This window comes from Myotis nattereri (genome assembly GCF_964212035.1).
Source record: "Myotis nattereri genome assembly, chromosome: 5".
Classification (NCBI taxonomy): Eukaryota; Metazoa; Chordata; class Mammalia; order Chiroptera; family Vespertilionidae; genus Myotis; species Myotis nattereri.
In genome coordinates, this window is record NC_138080.1 from 36,006,245 (window position 1) to 36,032,181 (window position 25,937).

The following is a 25,937-nucleotide window of genomic DNA, read 5'->3' on the forward strand; positions in this document are numbered from 1 at the left end:
AGTAGCTCTTCTGGAACCTCTGTATAAGCAGCCACAGTGTTAGCAAAGATGAGCTCTAATTGGGGTGCTTTTTCTCCTCCATGTCATTAAGCATTTCGGATTGTTTTTGAAGAATATGAAAATACATCTGACTTGGTTTTGAAGACCTCTTTTGTTATTATGATTCCAGGAGTGCTCTAGCTATCTTTTCACTCTGATTTGGAACACATACACTTTAGGAAAACCTGTTTTTGGCAGCTTGCCCAAAGAAACCCAATTTTGCTTGGAGAGTATTCCATATAGTTCTGTTTGTATTAACATGGATTCTAAATGGTTGACAGCTTTTTATATAGTGAAGTTCCATTATGACATGGCTTATCAGTGGTACTATGTGATGTAGGGAGACTAGTACTGATACATAGATTGCCAGTAAGTTCCCAAGTTCTTTCCCTTCAGTATCTATTATTTAGTGCTACTCTAAGATTGATAGGACAGATGTTCCTATCCCCATTTTACAGATGAGGAACTGTGATAAGAGAAGATAAGTGGCTTGTATGGAAGATTATGCCCTCAGATATAGCTCTTCTGATCCAAAGTCAGTGCCCTTTATCTGGCTCATGACACTCTATACCTGTAGCCTCCTTGGGAGTCATTGTGGAGTGAGTAGACTCCAAAGGCACAGCCTGGACAAGCAGAAGGTAGGTTTGCCTCAGTAAAGGTGCAACGTTCCAGCGGTTAGGGCATCCCGACAATGGCATGGATGCCTTTGTGAAATCGTGTGTGTCCCACCACTCGAGATGTTCATCTGTGTAAAACCATATGGCATTTGGCTAGTTGGTCTTTCGAGTACCTTACAATCCTAAGACTTAATTAAAAAAATCTTGTCTGGTTTCTCTTCCTTGATATAGCTGCATTTATCAAATGCCTAATTTCATGGCTTCCTTTCCCAACTTTGCATTAAAAGCACCCTTAAGGCTTTGTGAGGAGAATATGCCCAGGACTGACCCTAGGTCTTCTGTATCAGAACCCCAGTGTGAGTAAAGTGGGAGATGGGAGCATTTTTTTTAAAGTTTCACTCTAAGGCACACAGCTGGGAACCACTCTTGTGTTGCCCACTAATAACAAGGTACAAGTAGGACTCATTTTTGACTTGGTGGTATAATTTAACAGCATCAAGGATTTCTAGTTTCTTAGTGTGCAGTGTCCTTTTAAATTTAAATCAGGCCATTTAATAAAGCTGTGTTTGATCTCTCTGCTTCAAGGGTACCGTGATTCTCGACTTGGCAGGTTAGTTTTGCTAATACAGTATCTCATAATTCCTGCCCATCTCATGGTCGCGTGGGAGCTGGTGCTGGTCTAAGAAATAGGCATTGATCAGCCCAGCTACATAGATCCTTTCATACACTTCATGTTCTGAAGAAATCAGCTCAAAGCATGTGCGGGCCTGCCTCTAAAATCAGCAGGTTGGGTACAGAAACTAGTAAGCTGCTCACTCCTGGACTAGTTACCTACTAGTTAGCTTTGCAGCAGTAAGAAAGCTCTAGGAGCATGAGGATTAATGGTTGTCATTTATTGTTTTCTTGAGCAATTTTCTTGATCAAGTCCTCAACTGTGCTGCTATCACCCCTCAGAGAGAATAATCTTGGAAGGATGTGTCTGTATTAAATACACGCCAAAGGATTATAAATTCCCTGCCATGTTTCCCATGGTGGACCAAAAAAAAAAAAAAAAAAGAAAGAAAGAAAAGAAAAAAATTACAATCACCCAACAGTATTTGTTCTATTTTTTAATCAATAGGAAGCTTTTTAAAGCTTACATTTCTCTTTGGACACTTTAAGTGACTGATGAGACAAAAGAAAAAAGCCAAGATAAAGTGACAGTATAGACACTCCTCAAATCCTATAATGAACTCCACAGGGCATCCAATTTTGATGTATTAGGACTTTTTTTTATAATGAGTACATTGTTGGAAATCACATTTTCTACCTGCAGGAGCTGGAGATGAAACTGAGCTGACATCTTACCTCTTTGTAGTTAATTAGCAAGAGGAAAGCAGTGTTTTCAATCTCGTATGGGAAAGGGGCAGTATTAGTCATCCCCCACTCTGCCTCTTCTTTCACACTTCTGGCTCCTTTGTGTGCTCTTTGATCTGGTTTATCGGTTTGGATGGGCCTTGTTGGCTGAGAAAGTTGAGGGGAGTTGAAGAATAGTTATTATTTAATGAAAAAATAGCTATAGCTCACTTTTACCCACCATCTTGCCTGTAGGATCAATAAAATAGATCAGGTCCAGCAGGGATGGCTCGGTGGTTGAGTGTCATCAACCTGTGAACCAGGAGGTAGAGGTCGATTCCCGGTCAGGGCACATGCCCAGTTTGCAGGCTTGATCCCAGTGTGGGACATGCAGGAGGCAGCTGATCAATAATTCTCTTTCATCACTGATGTGTCTATCTCTCACTCTCTTTTCCTCTCTGAAATCAATAAAAATATATTTAAAAAATAAAATAGATCAGGTCTTTTTCTTTTCGAGAGCAGTTCCTTACCTGGACCCAGACTGCAGGCAGTGCCCAGGCTGCAAGTGCTCTTTGTTGTCACTATATTAACAGTCATTACCATTGGATCCCCAGCACTTAGCACAATGCCTGGAACTTAGTAGGCACTCAGTAAATATTTATTAATTAATGAATAAGTAAAACAGTGTTCACCCACACAGTAAAGTGTTAAAGTTTCATCAATTGTAACTGATATCTTCCTCTGGGTAGTAACTGTGTCCATAGTAAGACATGTGGTGAGGTTTGCATAGAATTCAGTGGTTAGGGACAGAAACAGAGCAGAGCGTGTAAGTATGATTCCATTTAGGGGACTGGTCTGCAGGCAGGTGAGCAGGGCTGGGATCAGCATGGCCACTTATCCAGGTGAAGGGAAGTCAGTGGTTGAAAAATCCAGCACAATGATCCCTCCAATCTGTGTGTATTTATTAATGTCAGATCATGTGCCCAGTCCTACTGAGTAGGCCACCTGCCTGCTCTCTCTTCTCTCCTCACCTGCCTGATGTAGCAAACATTAATCAGGCTAACCTGGAAGAGTTGAAGACAACATTTCCCCCATGGGATGGAGAGCTATGACATAGGGCTTTTAAAAACCGGCTTATTTATCTTGGGGAGCTCTTTAAAAACCTGGCTGTGTATGGTTGATTTGGCTCCTAAAAAGCTTCCAAGGTCTCCAGACTGCCCAATTTTTTTGACCCCAGAACTCTCCCCTATGTCTCTTCTGGCATGTTTTGTCTTGTAAGGAATGACTGCTCATATCTACCCCGTGAGGCCACACAGGGAAATGCCCAGGGAGGATATTCATCCTTTTCATTTGTTTTTTCAAGATATTTTTGAACAACAATGTGAAAGCACTTATCATGCTGCTGTGAGTTGTTAACAAGCACGTTTGCACATCACATCTATTATGCTGTTTGCACAAAGTTATGTGAAGAAACAGCTAGAAGTATTTTTAAGATATAGCCTTTTATCTCTGGAAGCACCAGAAAGTATTTGCAGATTGGTTTCAGGAATCAAATTAGCCTGGCACATTGGTAAGTTCCTGGAGGCGTGGACACTTCTGTAAGTGGCTTCTGGCCCCTTAATCCTTTTGATCATTTGCACTGTGTATTTTTACACCGGCTCTTGTACTTTGGAGAAATAAAGTAAAGAAACTTAAAGGTGAGTTTGAGGAAGGCTTCTCCACACTTTGTTTATTAATTCAGGTGGATCTTGAATTTTAATGGTAATAGTTTCTTTTAAACAACCAAGCATTTTTCAAAACCTCTCCAAAAGTAATGTCAGTGCTCAGATTATGTCTGAAAGTGTTTGCTGGTGAGTGGAAATCTTTCCTGACCCTTTATTGCTGCCACAAAAGAAGAACCTAATTTTGGAAAAGTCTTGCCAGCCTGCATGTCAGTTACCTCACAACTGTGACTTCTCACCTGGGCCACTGCCTGAGTTCTGTTTTCTGTCACTTGGTGACTTTAGGTATCTGAAGCCTGGCTCAGAGCCATACAAGGAGCCCAAGCCTCACCTCCCATTAACTCCTGGTTGGATCTTCGCTGGATCCTGTCACTTACTGGCTATGAGACATTGTGTGAAAAAGCTTGTGGAGAGGCCTTAGCTTCCTTATAGGTAAAATGGGGAGCACATCTCTCTTGTAAAGTTGTGAGCAATATCTGTACGGCCATATTTATAGCAGCATTATTCACCATAGCCAAAAGGTGGAAGCTACCCAAGTGTCCTTGGAGAGATGGATGGATGGATAAACTAACTGTGGCATATACATACAATAGAATATTATTTAGCCTTAAAAAGAAAGGAAATTCTGACACATGTTTCAACATGGATGAATCTTGAGGATGTTATTAAGTGAAATAAGCCATTCACACACAAAAATACTATATGATTACAATTATATCAGGTACCAAGGGTAGTTGAATTAAAGAGACAGAAGTAGAATGATGATCACCTGAGAGGAGGAAGGAAATAGGGAGTACGTTCTGGAGATGGATGGTGGTGAGGGAAGCACAAGTGATTGCACTTAGTTGTACACTTAAATTTGGTTAAATGGTAAATTTTATGTTATATATATTTTCCACAATAGAAAAATTTGTTGTAAGCCTGAAAGAATATCAAGTAGGGAAAGTGCTTGCCATTTTATCAGCATTCAGTAAGAAGTAACAGCTTTTACCAGGGTTGGGACATTGTATTCTAATGGTTACATGATATTTCATCCTGTGGCTCTACCATAATTTGCTTCTTTTTGTTTGTTTGTTTGACTTATGGGTTACTTATAATACTCCACCATTGTAATGATGATGGAGTGAATTTTCTGTGTGTGCACGTCTCTTTTCCACTGTTTGGAGTTATATCTTTGAGACCTATTTCCTGGATCACTTAGGGTGAATTAATCTTAATCTGTGTGGCTTTTCTGCATATGCTAATGGTGTTTCAGAAGGGTGTAGTCACTGCACCAGTCAAGGGAACAGGCAGGTTCTAGAGCTCCTCATCAGCACCAAGGGCACTTGTAAGCAGTTTTACAAACTGTAATAAGGAAGAGATGGTACCTTAATGTTTCAATATGCATTTATTTCCTTTTACCACAAAAAACATGAGCATTTTTTAGTCTTGATTTACGTTTATATCTTTCTATGTATGATTACATCTTTTGCCTATTTCTAGTGTGGTTTCTGTGCCTTTCTTATGAATTATATTTGTCATGTTGGTAACATATTGTTGCCATTTTTAATATTCTTAGGGCTTTACTTCTTATGTAGTTAAATCATATCTTTAAACATTTCAATATACACAATAGTAATATTTTAAAATAGATCAAAAGTGGTTTTACAATAACATGATTATTATACTTAATGTATCTTCTTCCTATAATTTCCTCATTTTTCTTTTCATATTTGTTAGCATAAAATCTGTCTAGATGCTTAACTGACATGACTATAGCATTTGAATTAAAATTATGTAGACTGACCAATTAATAAAATATTAATAACCCAATATAAAAAATGCATTATAAAAATTAGAAAAATAAAAAATTAAAACAGTTAATAAACATGACTTTTTAACTCACTAATTAAATGTATTAAAAATAAAATGATAGAATATTACATTCTAGCTATAAACTGGCAATGATCAAAAACATTATAATAGTGACTGAGACTGGCCCTCAAATATGCTGCCAGTGGCAGCTTGACATTAGATATCAAGAAACTTAAAAACGTTTATATACATTGATTTAGAAATTCCACAAATATATGGCTTGAGGCAGCCTCAGAAATGTGAAAAGATATTTATATTTCATAGATAAAAACAGGATTCAGTCTAAATGCCCAATGACAGGGAATGATTGAATAAGTAATAATAGTACAACCCTCTTTGGAGTGTTATATACTAGTAGTCACTATAAATGGTATTTTTTAAAAATTTCAGTGATATGGGGAAATACAACATGCTGGTAAGCGGATAAAGCCTGATGCAGTGATTATACTAAAACAAGTTGTATGTGGCGGTGTGTGTCTATGTGTGTGTACATGCGCATATCTAGTACATATCCAGAAAGAGATGAATAAAAAATATTGATAGTACTTATAAGGGAGGAGTATAGGTGATTTTCATTTTCTTTTTTATACTTCTCCACATTTTCTAAGCTTCATACTCTTTGCAAATTATTGTCTCTGTAATCAAACAAATTTAAATATGAAAGAAGATAAAATATAATGAATAGATTTTTTTCCTTTTCTGGATTCATGTTCACTTTGCTCTCTTTGCTTTGATGTGTTAGACAGAATCCTGGAAAGAAGTCAGAAGGTATTTTTTCAGGTTATGGTCCAGAAATTCGCTAGCTATTTGACAGTGCAAATCTAACTTACACATCTTTTAATGTTTGTATTTGTAAAATGAGAGTTTCACCTTCCCTGCCTACACCATAAGATGGTTGTGAGAATTAAGGTGGGGCTACCAACAAATATGAAAACAGGGCTACAAATTGAGGGGTAAGTTCAAGGGATTCCTGGAACCGGCGAGGTTTGATAGTTTGTTAGGACTCACTGAGAGCTGTTATTCTCATAGTTACAGATTATTTCGGGCAAATCGACCAAAGTAAGAGATGCATAGAGCAGAAACTTGAAGGATCCAGTGCAAAGCCTCTGTGTCCTGTCCCATGCAGTTAGGGTGTTATTCGCCCGTGTGTTACTTCCTGGCATCCATGCATGACCATATGCAGAGAGTATGGCCCACCAGGAAACTGGTGAAAGCTTTGGTGTCCAGAGTTCTTATTGGGGCTTCATTACACAGGCATGATAGATAGATTGAATGATTGTCCATAGAATGGAACTCAGTCTGTGTTATCCCCACCCTCCATCATATGGTTGGTTTTAGCCCTCACCTTAACATTGTTGGATATAGCCAACTTTATCCTAAGATTTGAGGAGCTTCTCAGTCTTAAGATTCCCAGCTCCATCTTAAGGCTGTTGGTGTGAGAGCCCCACCCTAAAGAAGAACACTTCTACCAGTGACATAGATTACCATGACCTAGAGGCCTATGCAAAAGTCAGATAACTCTTTAGGTGAGGCTAAATGTTTTACTGCACATGAGAGGATCAAAGAGAGATGGACAACAAAGTTAAATATGGAGATGATGTTTGTATGGACGGTTCTATTATTTACTATGTCCTAACACTGTAAAATAAGGAAGGGCATGAATTCTGTAGGTATAAGTGATACGGCAAATATCCTTTTCACAGATCCACAGAATCTTGGAGACCACCTTTGAGAATGGGCGCAGGTGCTGGAGACAGACATTTGCTACAGTAGTTGTTTACCACATAGACAAAGTGGGCTGAGAAAGCACTTCCTGCCCCACTGGGTATCTGAACCTGACCTTGCCTCAGTGTTAACAGCTCAGCAAATTGTTCCTCTGTTAATGAATTTATCTAACATGAACAAGTTATAGGTCTGCATTTTACAAGTTTCTGTATTTGGCACCATCTCTCTCTGTATTGCAGCTGAGCTTACTGCATACAGCAAGGGATGATGATAAAAATAAATCAACTCATTCCCCTTTGCAAGGTTTCAGATCTCAAGCACTATGTCAGAGGGGATCCATAAGGTTTCAAAAGGGTGAAATTGGAAAAATAAAAACATGAGCTTGTTTTCTTGTGAAATTAAAAAAAAAATAGAGCACTGTGGAGAATTCAGCATCGTCAGGAAACTTGATAAATGACAACTGTATGCTTTTAGGGGAAAAGAACCAGTGACAGAGACTTAGAACAAAACCTCAGCTGAAGCACAATTATGCTCCCACCCTTCCTTCAGGGAAAAGGATGTTAGCCTTGGTCTAGTGGGGTTTTTTTTTAATAAATAACTTGTAATAAGTTGATGCTGTCAGTGAATTTTGGTTGTACATTCTGTTTCTTTCAAGGAAAAACTGGGCATGCCGAAGTAGTCCGGGTGGCGTACCAGCCAGAGCACATCAGCTTTGAGGAGCTGCTCAAGGTCTTCTGGGAGAATCATGACCCGACCCAAGGTAGATGAGTGAGCCAGTATTTAATTATCTTACTAATTACAGCTGGGATAATTAGTGTTTGAGCTGCATGGAAGAGATGAACCTTGAAATCACACAGGAGCTCAAGAATATGATTGCAGACATTTATTGACAGAGAAGAGGGGGGGCTGGGGAGAAAAAGGGTGAGAGAATAAAGGCGCAGCCACAGTCGGTGCCCCTCCCCCCTTTACAGCTGTCAGGGGTGGGAAAATTCCCACAGAGAAAGATGCCAGACAATAGAGGTTCGTTCACCTTTATTATTGCATTATTCCTCCTTAATGCAGTCTTTTGTCTACGAAATTAAAGTGTCTTTTAGCAGCTCCAAAGTTTTCTGATTTATGGTTCCTTTATTTCCCTGAATGTAGCCTTTCTCATCTTTTGGCGTTATCGGGTGTGTGTTTTTTAATGTCTGTGGGTGGTAAAAAAAGAAAAGAAAAAAGAACATAAAGGTAAAATGCAGTATTCAGTAGCTCCACAATGCTTTCATTATTTAAATATTTCATTTGTCTTCTTGAAATTTGTTATATGGAGATATTAATATATTTGTGTTATAAACAATGGTGGCCAGAAATTTTATTTGAATGTACACATAAGCAAAAATCCCATGTTGGCAAATATCATTGTAATATTCAATAATAGAGCCATTTCCAGATCTCATCCTAGCAGCCTTACGATCACTGCTTTGCCAATGGGATGATCTGATATTATGAGGCTTATGAGCTGAAAAGTCCTATATGATTTTCACAAACCCTTTTCATTTAGCCATCAGTCTATTTAAAAATGCTTCCCTTTAGTGTCAGGTTTTTGTGTAGCGGGTATGCTGTGTTGGCAGTTTCCTGGTGAACGGATGTCTTTTTCCACATGCTCATTGTGCTTTGTGCTGGAACCTTAATGTGATTCAACAGCAGAGGCTGGTGGGTCCTGGTTCTGAGAACCTCCCAGTGTCAGTGTGATTTGCCAAAGGGTGAAGGTCAGAGCTAAGACAAGAGTAACAAATTGATAAGTGAACCAGGGTTAAGGCAAGCTCAGGATCCAGGCATATCCACCAGGGTGGATGAAGGCCTAGGAAGGAGGCCAGGAACCAGTTTTCCATTTTAGTAAAGTGTGGCTAGACATGGGGGAATGAGTCCCTGGTGGGAGAGCAATGATGTAGGGGACAGGGGTAGGGAGGACTGGTAGGGCAAGAATACTATAATCAGAAGGTTCAGGTGTCACCCCAATGTGGACTACCATCCTCCTGTCATCAAGTGAGCTAGGCTTGGTTCAGTGGAAGCTGTGCCTGATGAGCTCTTAAAGGTGATCACTAGGAGCAGCCATTCAGCCATTTGCCTCTCAAAGCCAAGGGTTAGGGCAGGTTGCTGAGAACTCCAAAATTCTCAATAGAGACGCATACCAGGAGCCCAGTAAGCCTGAAGTCATGTAGGAGACTGGCTCCTACAGGTCCCTGAGGTTGGGTATGCACCATTTGGCATGCCAACCATAATGCCATGATATGAAAAATCACCTTATGCTTAGCCCTGGTAAAGTTTTGAAAAGGGTGAAGTCTGTTATCCACTTTTCTCTCCTTATTTCTCTTAACTTCTCACCAATTTTATCATATTTTTACCAGTACACCTCAGATAATTAGGTCACTAGTACTGGCCCCTGAATGTCATGGGGGAATTCTACTTTAGAAAAGAATCTTAAAAGAGCCTCTTGGTCTTCTATCCCACATGTTAAATTTATCTCAACTGTGCCTTAGCCCTTTTTGAAATCCTTTGTTTACTATCTAATTTGTTAGGGATGAAATAACAGGGTACCTAAGACTGGGGTGGCTTAACCATCAGAAACTTGTTTTCTCGCAGTTCTGAAGGCTGGAAGTCAGAGATGAAGGTGTTGGCAGGGTTCGTTTTACCCTGATTGTCTTTTCTCTTTGTCTTCTCTGTGTGCATCTGTGTCCAATCTCCTCTTACTATAATATCATCACTCAGATTTAATTAGGGCCCACCCAAATGACCTCATTTAATCTTTTTGTTTAATGGTGTGTGTGTGTGTGTGTGTGTGTGTGTGTTTTATTGATTTTAGAGAGGAAGGGAGAGGGAGAGAGAGAGATAGAAACACCAATGATGAGAGAGAATCTATTGGCTGCCTCCTGCATGCCCCACACTGGGGATTAAGCCCAAAACTTGGGCATGTGCCCTGACTGGGAAGCAAACCTTAACCCCTGGTTCTTAGGTCAGCACTCAACCACTGAGCCACTCAGCTGGGCTGGCCTCATTTAGTCTTAATCTTTAGTGACTATCTCCAAATATGGTCATGTTTTGAGGTACTGGAGGTTAGGGTTTAAAATTATGATTCGTGGGTTCTAGGGAAATACAATATAGCTCATAACACTAATAGTACACCATTTTGGTTTGTGTACTATTCTTCTTGGGCTATTTTTATTCTAACTGGGGTGCATAGACTGGAAAAGACTTTAGAGGTCATCTTGTTAAACTTCAGCTTTAGTTCTACAAGCCAAAAGATGAAATTGTGGTTTAAGGACCATGGGATTTGATTATTGAGTGACATTTTTACACTGATATTTAGACAAATTGCACAGCTAAGAGGAGAGTTTCTCTGCCCTTTCATACATTTGTTCCTGCTTAGAATAGTGCTTGATGCAATATACACATCACTCATAGTAAATCACAAGATATCTGATCTTCCCACATTATTATTAGAATTACCTTTTTGGATAGTTTAGTGTAATGGGCCATGGTAATAATCGTTCTCTGCCTTGCAAGGTTTCCCATGAACCTTCTGGAAAAAAAGGCCAAATGAGTGATCACATGACCCAGGCCTGGCCAATCACAGTATCTTTTCCTGTTGTCAACAATGTTTGATCCAAAGAACAGTCATGTGACCCAAGCAGGACCAATTTAGAGTCCTTCCCCAGGACTCTTGATGAGAGAAACTAGTGTTCTCACTTTATTGGGGTGCCAAGGTGATGGTGCACTGAGCATGGAAAGAGTCTGTTCACAGGATAAGCAAGGGAGGAAGATGAGAAGACACTGAGAAGTGAGAGTTGGAAAGAGAGAACATTCAGGAGACTTGGGGCTCTGAGACTTCATGCTCTTACAGTTCTTCCTTCAATTCTGAGAGTTCTCCTTGTAGCATTCCAAGCAGTGAGGACTAATACGTATCCTCCTCTTTCCTTTTTTTTTACTAAAGCTAGTTTGTTGGGTTTCTACTACTTGCAATTACAAAAATCCTGAATAATTCCCCTATTCAGCTTAATCATTATGCTCATTATCTTCAGTAACTATTAGCTAACCATGTTCATTTGACTCTATAAATCTGAGGTCTAAAGCCATTTTGTTAATAGTTTTACCATTGACTCAGACATGGACTGAAGGACACAGTAATTGTTTCTTCAAGACTGGTTGGTGGTTTGACTAAAGGGTTCCTTGGTAATTCAGAGTTCAGAATTGGGTTTGAGATTTGGGATCTTTGACCTAAGACCATATCATATCCATATCCTCTCTCAATATTTCTGAATTACTATGAAAGATATTAATTAACAAATTTTATCTTGTTTCTACTCTGTTAGCTAGGTATTGTGCAAGGTGGTGCTAAATCACTAAGTGGTCTGGAATAAGTAGAAGTATGGTTAATGCATAGGGAATATGTATTCCTAAAGGAAGAAAATAGTTTAATCTCAATGTACTGGAATCAAATGAACATTTAGATAAAATGTCTGTAAGACCATAGACCAGCGGTTCTCAACCTGTGGGTCGCGACCACTTTGGGGGTCGAACGACCCTTTCACAGAGGTCACCTAAGACCATCGGAAAACACATATATAATTACATATTGTTTTTGTGATTAATCATTATGCTTTAATTATGTTCAATTTGTAACAATGAAAATGCATCCTGCATATCAGATATTTACATTATGATTCATAATAGTAGCAAAATTACAGTTATGAAGTAGCAACGAAAATAATTTTATGGTTGGGGGTCACCACAACACAATGAACTGTATTAAAGGGTCGTGGCATTAGGAAGGTTGAGAACCACTGCCATAGACCAAAATATTAACCTGAAATAATTAAAACAAACATATGTTAAAACTGGAACACTAAAAGCAAAGAAACATAAGTTCAGAATAATCCTGGTATCAATGGATTAACTATTTCCAGGGAGCCCTGACATCCTAAGACATATCTTCACCTGTAATTTTTCTGAGGTAAGAATTTGAAGCTCACTTCCTGAATGATGAGCATATATATGGGCATGTAGCAGGAGATAGCTGGGCTGCACATGAACTTGATCCTTTGACCACAGCTTCTCAATTCTCTACTTGTCATGTTTCTCAGTGAAAAGTGGCACAGAAAAGAAAAGCATCCCTTTGTCCAAATGAGGTAAATAGAGACATTTAAGACTGAGTGCTCTGACTCAGAAAATGGACATTTCGGAGGCAACAAGTGGCATGTTGGATCTGGTGGAGACTCTGGTCTGTGAAGCAATAGGTTCTTTTCCAGAAACAAGAGTGACTCCTAAAACTGCCTAAGGAATGTTCTTGCCTTTACCAGAATTGCTTGTCACCAGAAAGACAAAACTTGAGTAAAAGTGGAGAAGGCATTGACCTTTGATGTGAAGCTGTACCCAGGAAACACACAATTCTCCACAGAACTGTGACTCAAGATAAATGTGTTTTAATTAGCATGTTGAAAGACTTTAGTACCTTGTTTACAAAATCATTAGGGATTTGAAGGGGCCACTTAAATGTTTTAGTTATAATTTACTTCATTTTGTGGGAAAAGCAGTCTTCCTGAATATTTGCATATGTGGGATTCTTGCTAATGTCAAGTGTCTACTGTACAAGAAAAAGCAGGAATTTGAGCTTAATTAAAGTTAGCTTTATTCACTCAGGTATTCATGGCATAGATTAGACAGAGAATACCCTGCATGTTCTTCACTGCTTCCAAGTACTAAAGGCGGCTCTCACAGTCTCCATCCTGACGGGAAGGAGGAAGTCCCCGTGTCTTCCCTTTTGAAGGGAGCAAATCCCATAAGAGAACTATTAGAAAGTGTAAGCTTCTAAAGATATAGGTGGGGCCAGACACCTGTAATTCCACAGCCAATATGCAGTGAGGCCTGAGAGAGTACCACTCAATGGATTAGTGTCGTGGGGAGTGGCAGACCTAATGGCATCATTATACATTTGGCCAGTAAATAGGGTAGATTTTTCTCTTAATTTACCAATTACCACAAAACCTGTACTTTTGCCGGAGCTTTCAGATAGCACTGTTTAAGCTACTATGTCCTAGTCTGTCTTTCTTTTTTATTCATTGGAGAAATAAAGTCCTTCCAGGCTTCCGGGGCATGTCCATTCTTGACCATACAGTCCCCAAGCTCCTCTGGTCTCCAGGCAACATGGCAGAACCTGAGATTTATATTTGGGTTCTGGCCCCAGCTGGATCTCTTCCCAATCTTGCAACCTTGGCCAAAACAATTGTTCATTCTGAACCTCTGTTTTCAGAAAAAGGGATCCTAATGTCTATATAGCTTACTTCGTGGGCCATCATTAGAATTAAAATAACCTGAAAATAACTTGAAAATGGTTAAGTGCCATGCAAATGACAGGCATTGTTATGTTCTCAATACAACAACACAATTTCACCAGGTCTATTTATTTTTATATCCATATTGATAAATGTTTTCATGGAGCTCCCTGTGATATAGTTGGGCCCTTAGTATATTTTTTAAAGCAAATATATTAAAATGCTACTATGAGTTTAATCACACTTTAAACTGAATGCCTATTTTATTAACCAGCACAATGTCCCCATACCTCCAGAAAATGGAAATTCTTACACACATAATGTGTCCTACAGCCTCTACCATACCTGCTGTGCAGGTGGATTTTGTACCTCTTGCAGTAGCTCCAGGCCTTCCTGGTGAACTGTGGCCACAGGTGGGGGCTGCTCCAGAGCACTCCTGAAGGAGCAGTGGCCTTCCTGCAGAGGCCTCCTGGCTGAGACTAGGCATTGAGCCCATATCAGTTTCCTTACTTCAGTGGTATTGGAATTTTAGCTGGATACGCTTCTACCCATAGCAACTAAATTTCCCAGAAGCCTTATGGTTAAGTATGGCCATGTGTCAAATTCTGACTCCCTGGCCATGACTACAAGTGATGGTGCACAACTTCTGGGTTGTGTGCACTGAGAGGAAGGGATGTTTTCTTCCTCTTCCTCCCTTCCCACACGTTGCATGTGCTTGTAGTGGTGAACTGTCTGGACCACTGGGATGGGGGCTTTACACTTGTAATTGAGGCATTACAAGATAGAAGGCTCCCTGAGTTATCATCCCAGGCTGGACTCTATAGAAGAACTGTCTTCTTTAAGCTACTGTTATTTTGGTTTATTTTAGGCCTTTTTATTTTCTACAACAGATGAAACTCTATCCGTACTAAAATAGCCTTCAACTCTAAGCTGATGAACTCCTAGTCACTCCTCTGAAGATCTTTATTAAAATTTTCCCCAATTAAATGCCTTTAATGAAATCTGTTAAGAGTATGGACTCTGGGGTTAGAGGAGATATGGCTTTAATTGGGTATGCCACGTGCTAGCTGTGTGGCCTGGGAAAGTTGCACAGCCTTACCAAGTCTTGTCTCTCTCTACCCCACTTGACCACTGGGTCCTAGCTGTATTGTTTCTCATCTGGCTGCTACCAGTAGCTTTCTAACTGACCCGTCTTGTCCTTTCCTAACCCATTCTCCATAATGACCTGTTAAACACACAAAACAAAGTATGCCCCTCTCCTGCTTAAAGCACAGGGCTGGTTGTCTATTTTCTTTGGGACAATGATACAGACTTTACCCTGGTCAGCATGGCCAGGGGTTAGCTGCTTGGTGCCTACTTCTCCAATGTTTTTACCCCTCCCCAGACCTTACACAGCATTTCTGTTACTGCGGCCTTCGTACACAAGCACTTTCTTGCCTTGGAGCCTGTACCTGCTGTTCAATCTGCCCACAGCTCTTGGCCTGACTGGCTCCTTCCTTTTCTTCAGCTCAAAATGTTCTGTCCTCAGAGAGGTCTTCCCCGATCTACCTGAACGGAAGTACTCTTCCTCAGCCCCACTCCCAGGTTTCTCTATCACTGCACTCTCCTTCCTGCCTAACATTTATTACAGGTACAATGATTTGTCTGCTTACTTGTTTATTAACTATCTCCTCTTCTAGAAACTAAGCTTCATATTAAATATTTTCTCATTGAAAAATTAATGGGTGAGTCTCACTTTCCCCATTAGTAAAACAGTTCCTGTCCCATGAGTGTGTGTCAGGATGTGTGAGGGAGTGTAGTCTGTTGGGCAGAGCCCAGTGCTGGGCAGAGTGTAGGACTGTACTCGTCCTGCCTGGGTGAGAGCCATGGCACCAGCTCCTGGTTATTTGCCCTACTCCTTCTTGAACCCCAGTATTTCTCCACTTTTCCTCTATGATCCCCCGGCAAACGTCCTCAATACTCCTGATCATCCTCTAGTTGGTTTACACCCTTTATCCTCAGTTGATTCCTCAGTGCCTCTTTTCCTCTCATACCCCCATCCTCTCCCATAGCGAGCTCCCAGTGGTCCTCTGAAAGCTTTGTCAGGCCTGCCTAGTGGGCCACACTATCTGTGGTGTTTGGTCTCATGGGGCCCCAGGACCACACACCCTGGTGCCGTAGCCCTCAGATCCATGAGTAGGGAATTAATGTGGCTCCTCACTCCTTGGCTGGAACTAGAGACCCCTATGGACTCTCCTCCATTCAGTGCCCTTTGATCCCACTTCCCCCTTCTCCTCTCCCCACTAAGCATCACTTCAGGTGGGTTGTTCTCATGAGGCCCCCAGAGAATCAGGGGTGGGTTCATCCAGTCCATCTTGAGCAGTTTGCTTCATAACCTCTTTCCAGGTGCACAGTAGAGAAGCGAGCTCCCCCGCCCTGCTGTCTACTGGGAAACATTAATTGGAGAGAGAAAAATCCTACTTTCCTTCTGTTTCTCATCAAGTTGGCATCAATTAAGAGTGGTGTTCATATATTTGAACTTGCCAAATTAATACCTGAACTTTGTTGTGCTGACCCTTTTAAGTTAGTTTTTTAGATAAGTCACCAATTCTGAAGGACTATCTTTTTTTTAGACCATGTACAAGGAATCCATCATCTGCAAATAATTAGACAGTAGAAATTACATTGTATTGCTAATGAGCAGATGTGCATACTTATAGTGGAGGAACAGCTGCACACATATAAAATGCAAAAACGACCCAAACCCGACATTATGAATTCTGAAAGGGACTCCATTCTTTTAAGAATTTTAGAAACAGAAAAAAATGAAACAAAGAATTTAACCGACATTTTTCTTTATTAATTGTTCTCTGAGTTGCACTTTTCCCTGCATAACATTATCATACATGTACGTAGTATTTTTGCTATTTGCAAATGTGCTATTTGCACTTTCAAATCCCTCTCTCATATAATACTATGGAGCTTATATTTAACATTTTTTCTTTGCATTTCTAGTACTGTAAGGGTTTAAGGGTTTGGTGCCTCCAAACTAATAAAAGACCCCTCCTGGGTGTTTTCTCTGGGTTGGGCATGGTGCTAAGTGTTTACATCCACACAGTCCCATTTGATCCTTAAACTCACCTGTGAACAAATGGTCTTGGACCCGTTTTACAGATGAACAAACAGGCGCAGAAAGGTGAAGTGATTTGCCATGAGCCAATAAGTACTAATGGGACAGAGCTGGGATTTGGACCTAAGGCACAATTCCAAAACTTGTGTTCTTTCCATATGTGGTGCATGATTCCACGTTGTTACACAATGCTATTAGCCAACAGAAAGAAAGAAAGAAAAACACCCATGGCTGGAAATAGTGGCACATTATCCATCAAACAGTTTCTGTCCTCATAAGCTCCTTATAATTCTGTTAAGGATTTTTAAGATGAAGTTCAAATAGGCTTTTGAAAACTTTCAACCAGGAAGAATTCCACACATTTTACGTAGGAATGGTTAGATTGTTTAAAGTTTGAATAAGTTTCTAAAATGATATAAAATCAATAAAAAGAAATGAAGTCAGAAGGATTGTATTACTTCACACAAAATAGTTCTAAATTAGAGCAAAATCAGAGCTGATAGCACTGACAGGAGCTAGGACTTCCAGGTGCTGGAAATGGCGAGGTTCTTCAGGTTAACTTTCTCATCAAAAGCAACTGAAAATGTTGGATAAGATATAAAAATATATTAAACATGTCACATCAAAGAGCTTACAAAATGATTAGGAATTACCAGGTAAAATTTGCCAGACTAAAAGACCATTGTTCTAGGGAATTTGCCAATCCCAGAAAAGTTGAATTTTGGGGGACTTATTAAGGGCATTGAGGGGGTGACCAACACAATTAAAGCACTTGACCTTGGATATCTATTAAACACTGTACCCTATACCTTTGTCTTTTAAAAAAATCCTTACCTGAGGATATGTCCCTATTGATTTTGAGGGCAGGGAAAGAGAGAAACATCTATTGGCTGCCTCCCATATGTGCCCTGACTAGGGCTCAAACCTGAAACCCTCCTGGTGCGCAGGATGCAGTCTAATCAACAGAGCCACCCAGCCAGGCAATCCTATACCTTCTTAATCACACATGGAACATAATGTCTCAGTACATTGCAAAGGGACTAAAATAATAGAGATTATGTTTCTCTTGCCAGAATGCAATTATGCTAATATTGCATATAGTGTCTTTGCTCTTTGCAAATATGCTATTTGCACTTTCAAATCCCTCTCTCATATAATACGATGGAGCTTATGTTTAACATTTTTCCTTTGCCTTTCTAGTGCTATAAGGGTTTAAGTGTCTAGTGCTACACACATCTCTAATTATGTATAATAGTGCAATTATGCTAGCAAAAAGATGTAGAAAATACTCTTGAAATTTTCAAAATATCTTTTAGATCAAACATAAGTCAGTATGGAAATGAGAAAATATTTTGAACCGACTGGAAATGAAAATATGATACATCAATACTTACAGGGCATAGCTAAATCAGTTCTTAGTGGGAAATATAGAGCCTTAAATCTATCCATAAGAAGAGGAAAAAGACTGAGCTGAACATCTATCTCAAGAACTTAAAAAATCAACAGCAAAATAAACCAAACAATGGAGAAGAAAAATAATAAAGAGAAGTAAATGAAATGGAAAGTAAATGCATAGTACAGAGAATCAATGAAGCTAAAAGTTGATACTGTATTTCAAAATGGCTAATAAAATTGATAAAACCTTGGTACACTGATCAAGGAAAAAATGAGAAGGCACACATAACTAATCTCAGGAATTTAAAAAATGGGATATCACTACAGATAAGCAACTTTGTACCAATAAACTTGAAATATTAGATAAAATAAATTCCTTAAAAATAGGACTTTAATAATAAAACTACATAGGCCTATAATCAATAGAAATTGAATCAATATTTAAAAAGCTTTTCATAAAAAAACACCACTAAGTTCAGATGGCTTCATCAGTGAGTTCTACCAATATTTAAGAAAGAAATAATTGCAATCTTCCACAAACTCTTCCAGAGATTAAGGAAAGATGCAATTTACCTTATGATTTTCGAGAGAGAGAGAGAGAGAGAGAGAGAGAGAGAGAGAGAGAGAGAAGAGAGAAGAGATTGGTATGAGAGAGAAACATTGGTCAGCTGCCTCCCAAACATGCCCTGACTGGAGAGGGAACCCAAAACCTGGGTATGTGCCCTGACTGGGAATCAAACCCTCCACCTTGTGGTGTATGGGACAATCCCAACCAACTGAGCCACACTGGCCAGGGCTCATCTTATGATTCTTACATAATCTTGATACTAAAACCTGACAATGTAAAAAAAGAAAATTATAGTTCAATTTTACTCATGACATATATGCAGAAATTTTAAACAAAAGCATTAGCAAACTAAAGTTAGTATTATATAGTAAGTATAACACATCATGACCAATTTAGGTTCTTCCAAGGAATACAACTTGGTTTAGCATTTTAATGTCAACCAATGTAATTTACCCCATTAGCAGATTTAAAGAAAAAAAAGTATGATTATTAAAATAGGTACAGAAAAGGTGTTTAAGTCAATTATGCATTAAACAACAATTTAAAAATCTCTCTATATAAAAGGCTAATATGCTAAATGTCCCTCCGACCGGTCACTATGATGTGCACTGACCACCAAGGGGCAGATGCTCAATGCAGGAGCTGCTGTGATGCACACTGGCCATTTACAAAGAGACATCACCATGGACCTGGCACGGACAAAGCAACACTAGGCTTTCCCCAAGTGGGACACAGGCCCCGCCACCACCCCAGAGTAATACCCCACCAAATTGCAGCCAACACTGCCAAGACCCAAGGTGCAAAATTGGGCCCACAGCCCAGCCCAGCCTGGAAATGGTTGCTGTGGACGCTGGGTAATGATGTCAGATAGCAACACCCAACTTCCTCTCCCTAGCAACTAACCTCCGTGCAGTTTCTGCAGCCCAGGAACACGACTTGCTTTATAGCCAGGTGCAAACATTTTATACTTTAACCAAATGTCTGTGAAGTGTTTCCCGTGCCTCATCTCATTTGATCCTCACAGAAGTCCTGAAGTAGGTAGATAGGAGACTTGGTAGAATCCTATTTTCTTTGCATTAGCCAGAAAACAGAGATTTAGAAAGTTTAGAAACTTGACCCGACTGAAAGGCAGTAAGAAATGGTGGACCTTGAAAATGACTTCAGATTTTCTCACTGTGCAGAATATAGTCAAACACTGCTGCAGTTAAATATTTTACCCTTTGTTCTCCCTGTGTGATCTACAGTAATAATCTGCTTCATGTTCATATTTACTGCTGTGTTGCTGACAATTACCTGAAAGAGAAGTTGGGGTGCTTCACTGGGCTGGAAAAAGTTTAGCTACATCAGAAAGCAGGTCTAATTAAGCAAGTTTATTCTACATATATAAAAGGCTAAGTTTATTCGCTCAGCTGTGATACATAGAAAGCTCCCTCTAGTGCCAATCACACATGTGTGTTTTGATCTTTCATTGTCCATTCCAAATTTGGTTGACACTTCTATTATAGAGAAAAGACAAATAGTGATATTATAATATTTCTTCTAATTAATTTCCTTTCAATGTGCATGAATCCATGCACTGGGCCACTAGTATAAATATAAAAGATTACTTTCTTAATCTGATAAACAATATATAAAAAATTCTACAGCAATTATCATACTTATCAGTGAAATATTGAGAAACTCTAATGATGCCATTACAACTTCTAATGAGCATTGTACTGTGGTTCTTGGCTCATGCAGTGAGTCAAGGAAAGAAAAGTGATTGAAAAATATGGCATATACCTGTTTACCTTTTCTCACCTGGGCAACATTTCCCATCCTTCCTTGTAGTGGCCACATGACTAAGTTCTTGCCAATGGGATGTGAGCATAAATGACACGTGATACTGATAGGTCTGGCCCATAAGTACCTCCTGCATGATCTTTGAACTTCTCTCTTCGTCTGTCTGCCAACTAAATGTGGAGTCCAGGGCAAGCCTTTGGAGTAACATCTTGAAGATAGTTAAGCTTCCATCAGGCTAGACCTTGGAAGAGTTCATGAAACAGAACCATTTCCAACTCCTCTTTACAAATTGGATTTTGCATGATCAAGAAATAAACTATTTAAAAAAAGAAAGAAAGAAAGAAACTAGTAACTTAAGCCAGTGGAATTTCAGGGCTTATTTATTTGCCAGGAATTGGTACCTTGAAGTAGAGTGCTATCAAAAACTCTAGAAAATGTGGCACTTGCTTACTGGTTGGGCAGCTGGAAAAGGAGTGCATTTTTAATAAATATGATAAGATGGTTTGGATTTTCACTTGGGGAAACAGTCAATTAGATTTCTACCTTGCACCATACATAAAATCCAGTTCCAAGTACATTAAAGACCTGAGTGTGAAAGCAAAACTCCAGAACTCCAAGTAGATAATATCACGACGACTTTGGGTTTGAAACACATTTTTTTTTTAAGCAAGACCCCAAAAGCATTACCCATAAGGGGAAAATACTCGGTAAACTATATTTAAACTTAGCCTGGCCAGTGTGGCTCAGTGGTTGAGCATCGACCCATGAATAAGGAGGTCACTGTTAGAGTCCAAGTCAGGGCACATGCTTGCATTGCAGTTTCCATTCCCCAGTAGCTGATGTGCAACCAATCGATGATTCTCTTTCACTATTAATGTTTCTATTTCTCTCTCCCACTCCCTTCCTCTTTCTGAAATAAATAAAAACATTTTAAAAAAAGAAAAAGCTATATTAAAATCATAGCTTGGTTGATAAAAAAAATACAAGAACAGAGAGGTTATATTTTATAAAAGATTAGTATCCAGGATATATAGCAATAGATTTTAAAAATATCTCCAATGGATTTAAAAAAAAAAAAAAAGACCACTGAATAGAAAAATGGGCAAAGCACTTGAATAGTGGTGAGAAGACATGTGAAATTATAGTCAATGTCATTATTAATCACAAATGCAAATTAAGTTCTAGTGAGATTCTATTTCATATCAAGCATAAAGTCTCATGCAATGATGCCGGTTTTGTAAATTGGTACAAGTCTGGAAACCAGTTCAGCGTTCAGTTAAAGACGTGCAAATGCCATTAGCCAACAATTCTATCTCTAGGTATTACAGAATACATGTGAAAGATGTTCTTAGCAGCCCAAGCTGGTAATATTCATCATCAGTAGGATGGATAAATCAGTTGCAGTCTATTATACAATAAGATATTATGAAACAATGAAAATGAAGAGAAAAAAAAAGAATCTCATGAACAAAATAGTATGTGAAGTATTAAAATTACAGTGTAATTTTATTTAAATAAGTTTACAAAGCAGGCAAAACTAAACTATGTTGTTTCCTATGTGTGTCTAATACAACAAGGAAATTATGGTCACAAAAACCAGGCGTGGTTATAACTGGAGAGAGAAGTAGGGTCTGTTATCAGTAGGGATACACAGAGGGCTTTCAAAGGTGCTGGCAACACTTTATTTCTTGACATGAGTGGTGGTTATATAATGTGAACACTTCAATAAACTGTGGTTTGTTTTATGTACTTTTGTACATTTATGTACCTTTCTGTAATAAGATCTAGAAATGACAAAGGTTAATATATTGATTGCTATTCTTGCTAACAATATGAACAATGTCCATGATGAAGCACAAACTTTGTGAATGAGTGTGCACATGTGTGCTGATACTGATACAAATGTAAGCATCTTGTATCATTTACATGCCTAATATTCTATAGTGGAATACTCTGGCTGACTCATTCCTACAAAACTTTAAGACTTGGATAAGAAATGGTGACATAGAAATTTTACTATTTTGAAAGTTTTTAAATACATTCTCTGGTAATTTGAACATTTCAAGACACATTATTTGGTCAAATTTGTAAGTTCAAATGGATGCGGAGTCTCAGACATCCTAAGAAAATCCTATCTAATAAAAGAGTAATGTGTAAATTGACCATCACTCCAACACACAAGATGGCCGCCCCCATGTGGACACAAGATGGCTGGCAGGGGAGGGCAGTTGGGAGCAACTGGGCCTGCAGGAGAGGGTAGTTAGGGGCAATCAGGCTGGCAAGGGAGCAGTTAGGTGTTGATCAGGCTGGCAGGGCAGTGGTTAGGAGCAATCAGGCAGGCAGGCGAGTGGTTGGAAGCCAGCAGTCCTGGATTGTGAGAGGGATGTCCGACTGCCCATTTAGGCTCGATCCCGGTGAGATTGGGCTTAAACGGGCAGTCAGACATCCCTCAAGGGGTCCCAGATTGGAGAGGGTGCAGGCTGGGCTGAGGGACACATACATCCCCCGCCCCCATCCATGAATTTCATGCACCGGGCCTCTAGTATCATAATAAAATATTTCCCTTAGCCAGCCATAAATAGAATTTTTCTTTGATAGAAACAAAATCTATGCCAATATAACTTTTTTACCTTCTAGGAATAAATCACCATACCCTCTTTTCAAAATTATTTTTGATTGTAGACATAATGTTTTCTCATTAATGAAAATCAGACCTTCCTTTTAGGTGTAAAGTGAATATTTGGCACCTCTGTTATATAGCAACTAGTGGCCTGGTGCACAGATTCATGCACATTGAAAGGAAATTAATTAGAAGAAATATTTTAATATCACTATTTGCCCTTTCTCTATAATATAAGTGTCAGAGATTAAAGAAAATTAGTAGAATATATGTGAAAATAATGTATAAGTTGATTAATAAATAAACAATATGATATAACAACAACAAAGACATGATATAAAAATAACAAAAACATGATATAAAACCAACATTGATACAAACAATGACTGATAAATTGGTTAAACTTATTCTAATTCTCCCTGTATACCACATTAAGAATAAAAACACTTTCAGAGTGCTTGACTAACTTCCTTTGTGATGTATTTACAACTTTAACTTTAATGTCACATGCTCTTTGAACTCAAGAGAAAGCAACATATAACCAACCATGTCCGAAAACAGGTGTAGGTAGGAATATTCCTACTCTGTCTAGAGTTTGTCCTTATGATTTATTAATAGTCATTGTGAATGCTGGCATCACAGGAAACTGTCTTCGAATTAATTTAAGTGGGAAGCCAGTGTCAGACAGGGACAAATATCACGCATGCGCGAGTCCACGTTTAGATTTAAATTTCCAGGGTTCGTCATATATACTGGCTGATTGGTCAGTCAGACAGTCGGACAGATGGACGATCGGTCACTGAGTCTTTTATGTCTATATTATATAAAACCCTAAGCTACCAGTCAACCGTTGGACCAATCAACTGTTTGGCCAGTCGCTATGATGTGCACTGACCACCAGGGGGCAGATGCTCAATGCAGGAGCTGCCCCCTGGTGGTCAGTGTGCTCCCACAGTGGGAGCACTACTCAGCTGACTAACGGGTGCTAGACACCAGGCTCATGGCTGGTGAGCGCAGCTGTGGACACACAAGCCTCTCCTGCCTCCTCGGCAGCGCTGCTCAGCGGCGGCAGGTACAGTGGCGCCGCAGGGATGAGTGGGAGCAGTGCCCAACCCCGGGCTAGGGCTCAGGCTCCTCCCTGGCTGCCCGCTGCTTCGCACACTACTACATCCTTCGGGGGGTGTTGGACTGCCGATATCGGCCTGATCCCCGCAGGCCCTGGCTTTGCAGTTAGTTTCAGATCCAGCACAGGCTTTGGGCAGGTATTCAGCATCTCTCTGAGTATCAGTCTTATCTTCAAAAAAAGGGTTTGATAATAATACTCCATGTCATTGGAGAATTGGACCAATAACATAATAAAATACAGTGGCACATAATAAGGGCTTTAGAATCATTAGCTATTTTGTTGATCACCTACATTTGTAGGTAAGATATGTTTGGTTAAATAGGCACATGTATGTGTGTAATTGTAACTAACTGGGAAAACTAAGTATTACATGTAATGCTGAGACATGAAAAGTGAAAAAGCAAGTTTGCCTTAGCTGGTATGGCTTACATTCTTCCTAGGCAGAGGTTGAAACGGGCCATGGGAGTCCTGTCTAATCTGGTCTGGCCAGTTTCGTAGTGGACCGTTCATCATAGTTTCTCCAGCCCAGTTTCCCCCCGAGAGTTATTTTCACACTCCATAGAAAGAAAAGAGGTACTTGAAGAAGCAGATAATATATAACTTCTTCGTCCCTCTCTCCCTTCCTCCCTCCCTCCCTCCCGCCCACCTTCCCTCCTTCCTATGAAACAAGGGCTCTCCATCTGTTTGCTCAGTGTTTTAAATTTAAAATGAGATGTCAGTTAAAATTGACAGGATTAATTTTTCAGTCAGGTAAAGTGAGATTGCTCCATATTAATAAGGCTTGTCTCGAGCACCTGACTTAAAGGCCAGGTGTGCCAGGAAGGGTCACATGGTGATGATGAGAAGTGCTGTCTATCACTATGAGGGATACAGGCTCATCTACCTATTGGAGGACTTCAGCGCCCTGTGATGTTTTTCCCGTGGAAGCCCTATTTCCAGCAGAAGCAGGAGGCCCTCCTTGAAATGGCACTTGTGTAAGCTGTTCCATGAATGCCAGTCATCCATGCCGGCTCCTGTGCCCCTGCAACACATAGACGGCTTTTTTGTGCCGTCTCTGTGGAGGCAGGGTCAGTACAACAAGCAGGGAGTAAAGGGGCTGACTCTATTTATGTGCACAGAATGTTTGAAATTCTGACCCATTCATTGGTTATTTCATTTTCATTGAGATAAATTGTGGAGAAGCAAGTGGGAGTGTTCAAAATCTAGTAAACAGAGTTATAGCAGCTAAGCTTCTCCTTATGTTTATTGCACAAAGAGACTCAAGTAATATAATGTAGATATACCATCCTGAGTGTTACCAATGCAGAATGTAGGCCAGTGGTCTTCCCCTGAGAATGATGTTGCTCAGGTGTATGGAAACCACATGCTGACCACAAGAAGTTTGATCTCTTAATTTATAGCAGTTTAATAAACTTGTCTAATAACACTTAAATAAACATCTCTCTCTATATATAAGGCTAAGTGATCGACCATACAGCCATCCAACCGTCCAACCCACCGACTGGCTGATACATATGATGCGCACTGGCAATTTAAAAATAAATGTTGCCCTGGTTGGTTTGGCTCAGTGGATAGAGCATCAGCCTGTGGATTGAAAGGTCCGGGTTCGATTCCAGTCAAGGGTGCATGCCCAGGTCGCCGGCTCCATCCCCAGTGGGGGGCGTGCGGGAGGCAGCCGATCAGTGATTCTCTCTCGTCATTGATGTTTCTATCTCTCTCCCTCTCCCTTCCTCCCTGA

At 39.8% G+C, this 25,937-nt stretch overlaps 1 protein-coding gene across 4 annotated transcripts in view; it reads left to right on the forward strand.

Annotated features, from left to right (window-relative positions):
- MSRA (methionine sulfoxide reductase A) overlaps positions 1 to 25,937 on the forward strand; it is a 391,931-nt gene that overhangs the window by 265,211 nt on the left and 100,783 nt on the right. For all 4 annotated transcript variants that reach the window (XM_081092888.1, XM_081092889.1, XM_081092890.1 and 1 more), the window contains one exon: positions 7,947 to 8,051. In XM_081092888.1, the coding sequence (XP_080949014.1) occupies positions 7,947 to 8,051 (105 nt within the window). The remainder of the gene's footprint in view (positions 1 to 7,946; positions 8,052 to 25,937) is intronic.